Source organism: Crassostrea angulata, chromosome 6 (assembly GCF_025612915.1).
Source record: "Crassostrea angulata isolate pt1a10 chromosome 6, ASM2561291v2, whole genome shotgun sequence".
Classification (NCBI taxonomy): Eukaryota; Metazoa; Mollusca; class Bivalvia; order Ostreida; family Ostreidae; genus Magallana; species Magallana angulata.
The window spans coordinates 55,415,358-55,429,052 of record NC_069116.1 but is presented as its reverse complement, the minus strand read 5'-3'; the positions used below and the strand labels follow the sequence as shown (position 1 = coordinate 55,429,052).

General features: G+C 32.8%; 1 protein-coding gene across 1 annotated transcript in view; it reads left to right on the top strand.

Annotated features, from left to right (window-relative positions):
• Positions 1–13,695, top strand: part of LOC128190147 (vacuolar protein sorting-associated protein 4A-like) — an 82,672-nt gene that overhangs the window by 26,378 nt on the left and 42,599 nt on the right. The window contains exons 5-8 of the mRNA XM_052862064.1: positions 12,767–12,816; positions 12,968–13,087; positions 13,285–13,322; positions 13,495–13,611. Coding sequence (XP_052718024.1) covers positions 12,767–12,816; positions 12,968–13,087; positions 13,285–13,322; positions 13,495–13,611 — 325 coding nt within the window. The remainder of the gene's footprint in view (positions 1–12,766; positions 12,817–12,967; positions 13,088–13,284; positions 13,323–13,494; positions 13,612–13,695) is intronic.

Genomic DNA, 13,695 nt, shown 5'->3' with positions numbered 1-13,695 from the left:
GTCGTGGACATGGCCCAGGCGACCCGGGTTCAAGCCTTGAGTGCCGCAAAATTTTTTTCTCTTTTTTTCGCTTAGATCTACGATTTTATCTTTGAATTGATAAGTTTAATCTTATTTATTCAAAAATCGGACGGAAGACCCACTCGTTGCTCGCAACGAGATCGAATCTAGTTATTATTCTTTTTTTTTCTTACCGATTTTGTGCAGACGATTTCTCGGAGATGGCAGGGTCGATATCGCTCAAATTTTCAATATAAACGTGTTTTCATCTAAACCTGATATATAATTTTTATTTTTTGAAAATACACTTCCAGTCGGAAGTTATCGTCCGTTTACGATTTTAAAAAGTCAATTTTGTCTGTCGGGTTTCTCAAAAACGAGCAAAGATATAGAGCTGAAATTTTCAGAGATGATAGATCTACCGTTTTTCTAATGTACCTCGGTCAAGAGAATGTCCGCCGTCACTTCCGGACGTCACCGGAAGGAAATTTGAAAAATTGAATTTTTCGACTTTTTTATTTTTTAATATTTTTCTTTGAAATTTTTACAGCTTATAGTGACCCTTTTACTGATTAAGAATATGTAATTAGTTTTAAAATCGATCAAGGCATTCTCGAGAAATTAAGCGTCAAAGTTCTGAAGCGGAGTCCGAGTAGCTCAGTCGTTATAGTCGTGGACATGGCCCAGGCGACCCGGGTTCAAGCCTCGAGTGCCGCAAATTTTTTTTATTTTTTTTCGCTTAGATCTACGATTTTATCTTTGAATTGATAAGTTTAATCTTATCTATTCAAAAATTGGACGGAAGACCCACTCGTTGCTCGCAACGAGATCGAATCTAGTTATTATTCTTTTTTTTTCTTACCGATTTTGTGCAGACGATTTCTCGGAGATTAGTGACTCGATTACGCCCAACTTTTCAGTATAAACGTGTTTTTATCTAAAGCTGATATATAATTTTTATTTTTTGAAAAAACACTTCCGGTCGGAAGTTATCGTCCGTTTACGATTTTAAAAAGTCAATTTTGTCTGTCGGGTTTCTCAAAAACGAGTAAAGATAAAAGGCTGAAATTTTCAGAGATGATAGATCTAGCGTTTTTCTTGTGAACCTCGGTCAAGAGACTGTTTGCCGTCACTTCTGGTCGTCACCGGAAGGAAATTTGAAAAATTGAATTTTTCGACTTTTTTATTTTTTAATATTTTTCTTTGAAATTTTTACACCTTATAGTGACCCTTTTACTGATTAAGAATATGTAATTAGTTTTAAAATCGATCAAGGCATTCTCGAGAAATTAAGCGTCAAAGTTCTGAAGCGGAGTCCGAGTAGCTCAGTCGATATAGTCGTGGACATGGCCCAGGCGACCCGGGTTCAAGCCTCGAGTGCCGCAAAATTTTTTTCTCTTTTTTTCACTTAGATCTACGATTTTATCTTTGAATTGATAAGTTTAATCTTATCTATTCAAAAATTGGACGGAAGACCCACTCGTTGCTCGCAACGAGATCGAATCTAGTTAAGGTCTTCCGTTTCCAACGGAAGACCTTATTGTTATTGCTTTGTTTCTTTTTCCCTTTTATTAGGGTCTTCCGTTTTCAACGGAAGACCCTCTTGTTATTCTATTGTTTTTTTTTATTATTATTATTCTTCTTGTTTTTCCTTCTGACTTCTTTTTTGCTTTATATCTCAAAAACTATTCAACCGATTTGCAAGAAATTTTCAGGGATAATGTTAAATACTTGTCCCTTGAAGATTTTAAACTTTCAGTCATTAAGTCACTTCCGTTTTCTAGTTACGTCATTTTTAAAAATTTCAAAAAGTGATTTTGTCCAGGACTTTTCTCATAAACGGTTGTTTATAAAGACTTGAAATTCTCTGTGATTGTAAATCTGCGGATTTACTTATGGCAAATTTACAAAAAAAATTATTTTGTCACTTCCGGTCGAAACCGGAAGTGATTCTAATTTTTCGGAATTTTCATTTTTTTGAGCGAATAATAAAATTATATGCATGTTGTAGAGTTTGCAAAGCTAAATGCAAAACTGAAATTCGTTTTCAAATCGGATGATGCATTTAAGAGATATCGGGGTTTAAAAATTGATCTTTCCGGAAATTTTGATTCCGTGTTTTTGGTTTTAAAAATAGTGCAAATTTCACACTGAAAGTAATTTCTACTGAAAACAATTCGTACTGATAATTAAACTATATATAAAGCACAAAATTATATGCATATTGTAGAGTTTGCAAAGCTTAATACAAAACTGAAATTCGTTTTCAAGTCGGATGATGCATTGCAGAGATATCGGGGTTTAAATATTGATTTTTCCGGAAATTTTGATTCCGTGTTCTTGGTTTAAAAAATAGTGTAAAATTCACACTGAAAGTAACTCCTGCTGAAAACAATTCGTGCAGGTCATAAAACCGGACTCTGTTTTTTAATAGTTAATTAAAGTGTTTATCGATACAATTTCATTATTTCGATCGATAATTACGTTGTTAGTTTTTATTAGTCTTATTAGTTTTAATCGAAATAATTATCGTACGATTCCCCATTTCAACTCGCCATGTTTTGACGCAGCTGCTGTTTTGACTGCGAACAAACAGCTGATAGCGGTGTGTCTACATTTTTAAAAGAAGCATGGCCTGCAAGACGTCGATAGTGGAAATTTCAGCTCTACTAACGTATGACAGATTATAAAGGTATGTTTCAATACAGGATATGTCGTATTGACTTTTTCTTTTCAAAGTATTTGCACTTTTCAATCTAATCCGAGATTCCTCTGACTCTTACCTCCGCTTTTGAAGTACATCACAATATAAAAGCGGGCGTTGGAGTCAGCGGAATCTCGGAATATTATCTGTCCAGTGTATTTTCACGGTAGCTGCAGAACTGTAGCTCTCCGGGAAAAAAATATTGACAGACCGGAGAGCTTCAGGGCCACCCATTGAAAAAATTGTACATGTATATTTATTGCGCAGAAAAACGTGCGCTAGTTTTGGACTGATTTACCTTATTTATACGCAAATTCTTTGAAAACATTAGTACCATTAAATTCTTCCTGCAATTTACTACTAATATCGACTCTTTATTTGCCTCAGACTTTCTCCAAAACACGCTACCGACCTCGGAAAATCAAGTATGTTGAATTTACATCGAGATCGAGAGTCGCCATTTTTACATGTAAACAAAATGGACCACATGAATTTACGGGACTGGTGATGGTGTTTAAAAGACTATCCGAGGCAAGTGAAGAGAGGATATCAGTGGTAAATTGCATGAAGAATTTAAAATTAAAAGCGGTGGGAGTCCTAAGGTACACAAGAATAGAATGTTGTAATTAGAGTGCATGTTTGCATGATGATAACTTTACCCTAAATATTTAAATATAGCAGATCTTTACCATATCGCCTTCACTTAATTTTTAAATTAAAAAACTCATGCTTGTGTTTAATTAAATAAATATGTTTGACAAAGTAAATATTCAATCTAATTAAAATTAGACCTTTTGTCTCGCTCTCTGTTATATATGGTTATTGCTTGTGTAACAGGCATGTAAAACAGAGTGCGAGATGAAAAGTCTCAAATTTCAAATTATATCAAGCTCAGAATTTAGGTCAATGTTCCATGATATCTATTAAACAGTCTTCTCAAGATATAAGTATTTCACAGAATCATTGTAATTTGAGAGATTAGATTATCTTTTATACATATTGATTCATTTTAGGTAAGCTTTACATGCATATCACATCTACATAGCATGTAAATAATTTTTACTGCATGTGCCTCAGATCTCTCTCTCTCTCTCTCTCTCTCTCTCTCTCTCTCTCTCTCTCTCTCTCTCTCTCTCTCTCTCTCTCTCTCTCTCTCTCTCTCTCTTTTAATCTTGGCAAAGACTGAAACTGTCAGAGGGCAACTTAATTTTGTGACAAAAATATCTCGATCTTGTAAAAGAAATCCAAAGTGCATTGAATTTTAAAATGAGCATGTATTATTAATCCCTCATTTTTATGCGCATTATACATAGTATTGTTTTTAAAACATGTAATTCGTAAGAAAAAAAAACCCTCGCTAAATTTATTCGCAATAAACCCCAGTAGAATTGACAAAACATGGTATACACGTACCAGAAGCTTATACTTTGACACTGCATGTTTGGATTGGTAATATTCCTTTGTAGTTTATGAATTGAAATATTGCTGTCGCACTTCAAGTAAAACAAACTCTCTCTCTCACTCCTGCTCTCGCTCTCTCCCAATCTGATATGTCTATACCCAAGAAATTATTTTAATGGTATGATATTATGACTTGATATGCACATTTTTGTTTTTGTACTGGCTAAATGTTAATGTCATATACCGGTATTTGGATATGTCATACTTATAACACTGCATGGTCAGTGTATTTTTTCCAAAAATATTATGTATATGTTAATGTAAACACAGCTATTACAAGTACATGTATGTTACATACTTGCCAACTGACCCGATTTCGTCGGGTCACACCCGATTTTTCAACCCTTCACCCGATTATTTTTTATGACCCGGCGGGTCATGCTTTTCACCCGATTTTTGTCGAACAACCCGAAAATCTCCCGATTTCCGGATTTGGTTCGTAAATTACGTTGCGCGGTTGACTTCCAGTTATGAATACGTAACCCGTAAACAATGCCGATGGCTATAACAGACACATTAAGTGTACTTATTATCGTGAGTTGTTTTGACTAAGCGAAGGTGTAAATCATTAATTGGATGGCTTCCAATAAGAAAAGGTCTTCATCGGGGCCAGCGGAATCAAAACCAACAAAAAGAAAACGATATTTTTGTACCTAACAACATATCTTAGAAAATGAATTCCCATAGGTAAAACAAAGTAATCGAGTACAAAACGAGGCTTTTGTTTTCTATGTAACGCACATTTGAATATTGGATTTTGTGCCCAAAATGATCTGACTAAACATTCAAAAACGCTAAGTCATGTACGTATATATAGAATGCTTTTAAATACACAAAAGTCACTTATAACTTTCATGCCATCATTTACGGAGTTCAAAAGCAAGTTTAATGTAGCAGAAATTCTTTTTGCATTTTTTTTTAGTTGAACACAACCTACCATTTTCTGTGTCAGATCACTTTACAAAATTCAAAATCAGCAACTGTTAGTTAAAATGCTTCTTTGCAATAAAGTATTACACATAAGTTTTAACACATATTTCTATTGTATATACCCATGAAACGCATGGTAAATATGTCGTGAATGTCGTTACACGCTATGACCAGATTTTTTACTTTCAAAATCTGGTCATGACCAGATTTTCACATGTTGGAGGTTGGCAAGTATGGTATGTTAACACAGCTAATTTTTTTTTTTCATTTCAGCTTAAAGCAGACTCTTGTTACCACATGGCTTTTACCTGTTGATTCTTGTGGTTTCAGCTCTTGAGGTTAACCTGTCACCTCTACCCACATGCATATTCCCTGTGTTCTACAGACTATGTACCGGTAATTCAAATTAAATCGGATAATGCATGAACAATAATGGAACTTTAAGAAAGCATCATGTCCTATTGTGGTTTGTTCATGTTTGATAAGAAATTATGAAAAACAAAATTAAGGCTGTTTAAAGAAATATAATTGTTGTGAAAATTTGTTTTTCAATAAAAGTAAGCAATTATATTTCCTTCATTTTTTATTTTATAAAGATATTTAGATGTGTTTACATAGTTGAAAAATCACCCAACTCTTTCCAGTTTTCTCCATTAAGATTACATGTAGGATATGTAAATGTACATTTGACTTTTGAATAACACCAGCAATGATTATTACTTTTGAAATGAGCAAGAAACAATCTATTTTCATCCTTTTAAGGTATATATGCATAAAAAAAGGAGAAAAAAACATGTCAAATTTGAACATTTTTCATGGAATTCTCCTCCGCCTCCAGCTACCCGGGTGTGTTTGAATTTAATTTTATTTAAGGCTGATGTTGAACTTGTTGATCTTACTGTTTTATCATGGTTAAAAAGAGACAAGAAACCAGAATAGATTAGATTTTTAATAAATATGATTGTTAGCTTACTTTTTTTCATGGAAAAAAGAAATCACATGCAGGAATACTTGTCTATTTATTTATTAAAATGCTACAAATCATTCAAGAAACATAAAAAGATCAAATTTTAGTATCATTGATGATTGTTTTCAAACATGTGTGAGAAATGACTCATAGAAATTGCCACAAGTTTCAGAAAATTAGGCAAAATATTTCAAACCATGACTTTTTATGAAAATCAAAAGATAGGGGGTGGGTATACATGTAAGGGCATTTCTAAGTTATGTGAAGCTTTTATCAAGATAATATCATGTAGATGTATGTTGTATTGAATAAGGTTTCTTATTAAAGGTGGTTGAACAACAATTGACCTCTAAAAGGTCAGGTAAAGATGTTTTACTATGGAGAACCCTGTAAACCAGTGTTGAGTAAAAGAAATTGGAAATGGTGGGTTCACTTAAATGGCCATATGTTTATTAAACCTCAATGGAATTGTCAATATGTGGTATACTTTTTTCTCAGAATTGCATTAGCTTTCTTATTCTAAGACAAAGACATCTGTTCATAAAATGTACTAAGTTAAAGGTAGCAAGGGACGATTCGGATAAAGTACCCGTTAATATTTTTGTAAAATTAAGGTACATCACTACACCTAGACTTATACTTTTTAAGACACTACTTCACAAGATGGCGATTTAAATGTTTTGTTGAACACTTAATATCGTTCGATTGGGTTGTATACCGTCATAGCTTAATGGTTAAAGTATTGGGTTTCTAAACCGTTTGAGTTTTAGTCCGCCTGGAGCTTTTGTTACTGTTTATTGAATTAAATTTTTGAAAATGTAATTGTTCATCCAAATTTGCACATTTTTTGCCTTTTTGACTTAAACACTTCTTATCAATTATGATATCTATCATAATCAAGTAATTTTCTGCTGATTTGAGAAAATATTTCAAGGTGTTTTGAGCCACCTTAAGAGATGCTGTACTTGAAGGCTTATGAGTGTTGCTAAGATTCATAAAATGAATTTTAATGATCATCATTAGAGGGATCTCCCTTGTTGGAATTGGTATGCAATATGAAAACCCCTAATGTTTAATACGTATATGAGAATTGAATGGTGAAACTTGCGGCTAAGACTGTTGTGTTGACTTTACACTGTGAAATTGCAAGTTACAAATGGGAAGTTATATAACTCGAAATTTATGTGGATGGGACATTATATACCTATTCACTGGGTATGAGGATGATAGCAAGTTTATTGTCCTCCAAGACAGCCACTATTTCATGGGCGAAGCCAAGTGAAATAGTTGCTGTTGAGGGGGACAATAAACTGTCTGTCATCCTCACACAACACAACAGTCTTAGTCTGTCTTTCTGTCAGTAAATAGATATAGATATATTAATTATTATCCTGAAGAAAACTTAATTTGTTGGCCATGCAGAATTTCTTGATGATAAACAAATTAGAATTATCGGACTTTGAATTTAATGCTGTGATCGGATTATACCAGAGGTGTTCCGAGTTTAAAAAAGGGAAATCGAATGCTGCCGGTGAATACTTTCGTTGACTATTCACCATGGACAGATAGCATAGAAACTATTTCACAGTTAGATGGAATAGCATGTTTATTCATTGTAATTTTACATAGGAAATATTCACAGAAATATAATAAACTTTACATTGCTAAGTTTCTGACATTTGATGGTGCAACAAGCACACAGTTTGGAAGGTCAAAGGTGACATCTTTTGTATCTGACTCCTTTTCGGCTTTACAACTCAAAAAGTTTATAACCGATTGAAATGAAACTTTGAGAGATTATGTGCAACTATTATGCCTCTAATATAAGGTCCTAAAGTTTCTTTGAAAACGACCTTTTTGTTTTTACGTTACGTCATTTAAAAAAAAAATTTAAAAAGTCATTTTGTCATTTCATTCCGATTTTACATTTGTCATTTTACTTATGTAATAGGGCCGAGAAATGAAAATCTGTCACTTCCGGTCGAAACCGGAAGTGATTCAAATTTTTCGAAAAATTAAATTTTTTGATCAATTAAAAAAAATATATGTATTTGGTAGAGCTTAATAATCTGAATCTAACACTGAAATCCGTTTGAAAATCGGACGATGCATTACAGAGTAATTGGGGTTTAAAAATTGATTTTTCCGGAAATTTTGATTCCGCGTCCTTGGTTTAAAAAATAGCGTAATGTTTAAAGTAAAATTAACTCGTACCAAAAATAATTGCTAAGTCGTACTTGAACAGATTCGGATTTTTTTGTTAAGTCGTTCTTGAAATCGGAAAGGTTTTTGTTAAGTCGTACTTAAAATAATTCGTATTTTGTTAAGTCGTACCAGGAATAATTCGATTTTTTCATCTTTTTATTTTAGTTACATTTGTTATTGGTTTAAGAGCTCTGCTTCTTACAGGAACTTCCAGCTTTACTTCCGACATTAACGGAAGACCCACTCGTTGCTTTGCAACGAGCTTTGCTCTAGTTCTTTTTATTTTTTTTCCAACTCAAATATTTCAAAAACGCTTGCATCGATTGTTTTGAAATTTACAGGTTTAATGTATATCTATAAGATCTCTATGATATGAAAAAAATATTTGATGACGTCATCAAATTCGTCAGATATTGACGTTTTTCACGTTTTAAAAAGTGATTTTGTCCGGAGCTTTTCTCATTTTTGATTTAATATAAAGCTATGAGATTTACAGAGTAGGTAGAACTACCGTTTTACTTATGACATAAGGCTGGAAACTCAATTCGGACACTTCCGGTCGAAACCGGAAGCAAAACCAATTTTTTTGAATTTTCATGTTTCTCAATTTTAAAATTTTTACGTACGCATCTTACAGTAATTTCCATGCTGAGTTCAAAAATGAAATCCGTTTGAAAATCGGACGATGCATTACAAAGTTATTGGGGTTTAAATATTGGTTTTTCCGGAAATTTTCATTCCGCGTCCTTGGTTTAAAAAATAGCGTAATGTTTAAAGTAAAATTAACTCGTACCAAAAATAATTGTTAAGTCGTACTTGAACACATTCGGATTTTTTTTGGTTAAGTCGTTCTTGAAATCGGAAAGGTTTTTGTTAAGTCGTACTTAAAATCATTCGTATTTTGTTAAGTCGTACCAGGAATACTTTGATTATTTTTATCTTTTTTTTTAGTTACTCTTGTTATTGGTTTGAGAGCTCTGCTTCTTACAGGAACTTCCAGCTTTACTTTCGACATTAACGGAAGACCCACTCGTTGCTTTGCAACGAGCTTTGCTCTAGTTATTTTTTTTTTTCTTACGCTTTTTTGTACAAGCGATTTCTTGAAAACGACTTGACCGATTTTCGTGAAAATTTCAGATCTTGTAGATATTGATAAAAACCTTATATATAATTTTTTATTTTAATGACGTCATTTCCGTTCGGGAGATATTGACGTTTTAGTGATTTTTAGAGGGTCATTTTGTCCTGCTATCTCCTCCTAAACGAAAAAAGATATTGAATTTAAATTTTCAGGGATTGTAGACAAAAGATTGTAGATGTGTTTAAAGGCATTTGTGAATGTCTGGCTTCAAAGGCGTCGAAGCTCGCCTGGACCCAAAAATCGAGTTTTAAAAAACGACGTAATTTTTATTGGTTTTCGTTCTTTATCTCCTTTCCTGAAAATATTTTACCATAACATATAGAGCAAATAAAATTTATATTTACAGGATCTTCCGTTTGATAACAAGAAAAAGGGGCTGGCCCCTTAAATAAGGGGCCAAAAGGGCTCTAAAGTCTTTCTCCCATAGCACTTTACTGAGAAATATTTTGTTACAGTAATATGTTTTAAAAGCAAAAATGTTCATCTTTTACTAATAAAACTATACATTGTAAATTTTTTATTATGCGTTACGTAATTAGGGGTTTAAAAGAGCCAAAAATCCAAAACTTCGATCGAATATATCTTAAAAAGGACAAATATTTTGAAAAGCAATATAGAATAAAAGATGCTTAGAATGATGATTTAAACAATATTCAATCATAAAATTTTCGTTATCTGGCCCCAATAAGGAGATTAGGGGTCGGCCCCTAAAATGTCCTTTTAGGTCAAAAGGGGCTGGCCTTTCAATTTAGGGGCCAAAAGGGCTCTAAAGTCTTTCTTTTATAGCACTTTACTGAGAAATGTTTTGTAATATGTTTAAGAAGCAAAAATGTTCATCTTTCACTAATAAAACTATACATTATAAAAATTTTATTATGCGTTACGTAATTAGGGGTTTTAAGGGGCCAAAAGTCCAAAATTTTGATCGAATATATCTCAAAAAGGACAAATATTTTAAAAAGCAATATAGAACAAAAGATGCTTAGAATGAGGTTTTAAACAATATTCAATCATAAAATTTTCGTTATCTGGCCCCAATAAGGAGATTAGGGGTCGGCCCCTTAAATATCATATCCCAGATAGCTCAAAAACGGCAAAGAATTTCTAAACCCTTGTTGTACAAAATATGTTTAATATAAAAAGAACTTTCGTATGATGCCAAGAAAAAAGGGGCTGGCCCTTCAATTAAGGGTCCAAAAGGGCTCTAAAGTCTGTCTTCCATAGCACTTTACTGAGAAATATTTTGTCATATGTTTAAGAAGCAAAAATGTTCATCTTTTACTAGTTAAACTATACATTATAAATTTTTTATGATGCGTTACGTAATTAGGGGTTTTAAGGGGCCAAAAGTCCAAAACTTCGATCGAATATATCTCAAAAAGGACAAATATTTTGAAAAGCAATATAGAATAAAAGATGTTTAGAATGATGTTTTAAACAAAATTCAATCATAAAATTTTCGTTATCTGGCCCCAATAAGGAGATTAGGGGTCGGCCCCTAAAACGTCATATCCCAGATAGCTCAAAAACGGCAAAGAATTTCTAAACCCTTGTTGAACAAAATATGTTTAATATCAAAAGAACTTTCGTATGATGCCAAGAAAAAGGGGCTGGCCCTTCAATTTAGGGACCAAAAGGGCTCTAAAGTCTTTCTTCCATAGCACTTTACTGAAAAATGTTTTGTTATATGTTTAGGAAGCAAAAATGTTCATCTCACATTTATTTAACAACATTTTATAATTATTTTATCATGTGTTCCGTATTAAGGGGTTTTAATGGGTTTTAAGGGGCCAGAAGTACCAAACTTAAATAACATACCTCAAACAGAACAAATATTTTAAAAAACATTATTTTGAAAATCAATATAGAATAAAATGCTGAGAATGATGTTCCTTATAAAATTCAACCATCAATTTTTTGTTGTTGCCCCAATAAGGAGATAAAGGGTCAAATATCAAAGTCAAGGTCATATAACCTTCAAAAAATCGCACGGAAGACCTCCTCGTTGCTCGCAACGAGATCGTGTCTAGTTATTATTCTTTTTTTGTCTTACAAATTTTGTGCAGGCGATTTCTCGGAGATGACTCGTTCGATTTCCTTCAAATTTTCAGGGCTGATGCCTAGTCAAATGAATTTTATACCGCAGGAACAATTTTAAAAAATTCACTTCCGGTCGGAAGTTATCGTCGTTTTACGATTTTTAAAAGTCAATTTTGTCGGCGATGTTTCTCAAAAACAAGTAAAGATAGAGAACTGAAATTTTCAGAGATGATAGATCTAGCAATATCCTCGTGTACCTTGGTCACGAGAATATTGGCCGTCACTTCCGGTCGTCACCGGAAGCAAATTTAAAAAATGAAAATTTTCAACTTTTTATTTTTATATATTTTTTCCAATAAGATGATAGTGACCCTTTTACTGATTCAGAATATGTAATTTGTTTCAAAATCGATCAAGGCGTTCTCGAGAAATTAAGCGTCAAAGTTCTGAAGCGAGAGCCCGAGTAGCTCAGTCGATATAGTCGTGGACATGGCCCAGACGACCCGGGTTCAAGCCCCGAGTGCCGCAATTTTTTTTCTCTATTTTTCGCTTAGATCTACGATTTTATCTTTGAATTGATAAGTTTAATCTAATCTATTAAAAAATCGGACGGAAGACCCACTCGTTGCTGGCAACGAGATCGAATCTAGTTATTTTTATTATTAGTTTATTTTAGAATTTTGTTCTCTTTAATGCGTTGATGCCTTTGATAATAAGGTTGATCAGTTAATGCATCTTAGATCTAAGGATATGATGTCCAAAAAGGTAACCTTCTTTTTATGTGTTGTTTCATGTATCGCAAAATCGTGAAATATATTAGAGTTTTACAGTATTTTCAAAGAGTTTCCTAATCAAACATTTCAAAATAAAATGATACAGTAACTATTGTTCATGTGATCGGTGTGGCCCCAGGCCTCTTGCTATATGTATATATGTTTTCTTCATATAATTATACACAGCATAGTTCACAACGATACTTAAGCAAACAAAAAACCGTCAGAAAACACATATCTTTTGCTCCAAAACATTAATTTATCATAATAATAAGACAATTGTTATGACATAATTTCAACATTATGACGTCATTGGGATGATAGCCTTTTCTATACTCATTGCATACTCATGATTTCAACTATCTTCAATCTTATTTTGTAACTATACATTTTGGGGGCGAGACATGATACCTCATGTAATCCTTATTTTTTAGTGAAAATGTACATGTAAGATGATGTTGGTGCATGCAGGTTAAATCAATGTTTCTTGCATTCATTTTTTGTTATTTAGATGTGGTCGTAATCTTTTTATTTTACTACTTTAGGAAATCGTCAATGAAAAATGAATCTGAAAATGAAAAGGGGGAATATCCAGGTAAAAAGAAGTTTGCCAATCATTTATCAGTTTTTTCTTGATTATTTGACCTGCATTGGTACTTCATTACAATATTCTATGAGATTTGAATACTTATTGACATAAACATATATGGAAAATGATTTTAATAGTGTTTTCTATTTCATGACAGGTACCTTTGTTTTTGAACGACCAAATGTAAAGTGGGACCATGTTGCTGGTTTACAGTTGGTTAAGGAAGCTCTTAAAGAGGCTGTTATTTTACCTGTAAAATTCCCTCATCTGTTTATAGGTATCATGCATATTCATCGTTTGAATATTTGAAAAGGCCTTTAAATTCATAGTTTATACTGAATAATTACATGTAGTGTACATGTTAAAAATTAATTTGTTTCTTGATATCTCTTATTTAAGGAATTTTATTGCAGTAGCTGTAATGTAATAGCTATATATCTGTATAATTTTTCGAATATATGTTTGTATTTCTAGGTAATAGAGAAGCTTGGAGGGGAATTTTACTGTATGGGGTAACTATCTTTACCAATCTGAATAAGTCAGACCTCAATAGCTACTTACGTGTCATTAGGCAAACAGAGGTTTGGATTTAATCAGATATTATCTGTAGGATATAAATGTTTTCATCCATAAATTACAAATACCATGTTTGTCAGTCTCCATTATTAGTTTTTCTTACTTCAGCCCCCTGGTACTGGAAAGTCCTATCTAGCCAAGGCAGTGGCTACCGAGGCAAACAACTCCACATTGATCTATGTGTCCTTGTCAGATTTAGTGTCAAGTTGGCCTGGAGAAAGTAAAAGTGAAAAATAATTTTTCAATTTTCTTAATACAATAAATAATAGGTATCTATTTAGAATTTTCCCCCTCTCTTTTACATTTCAC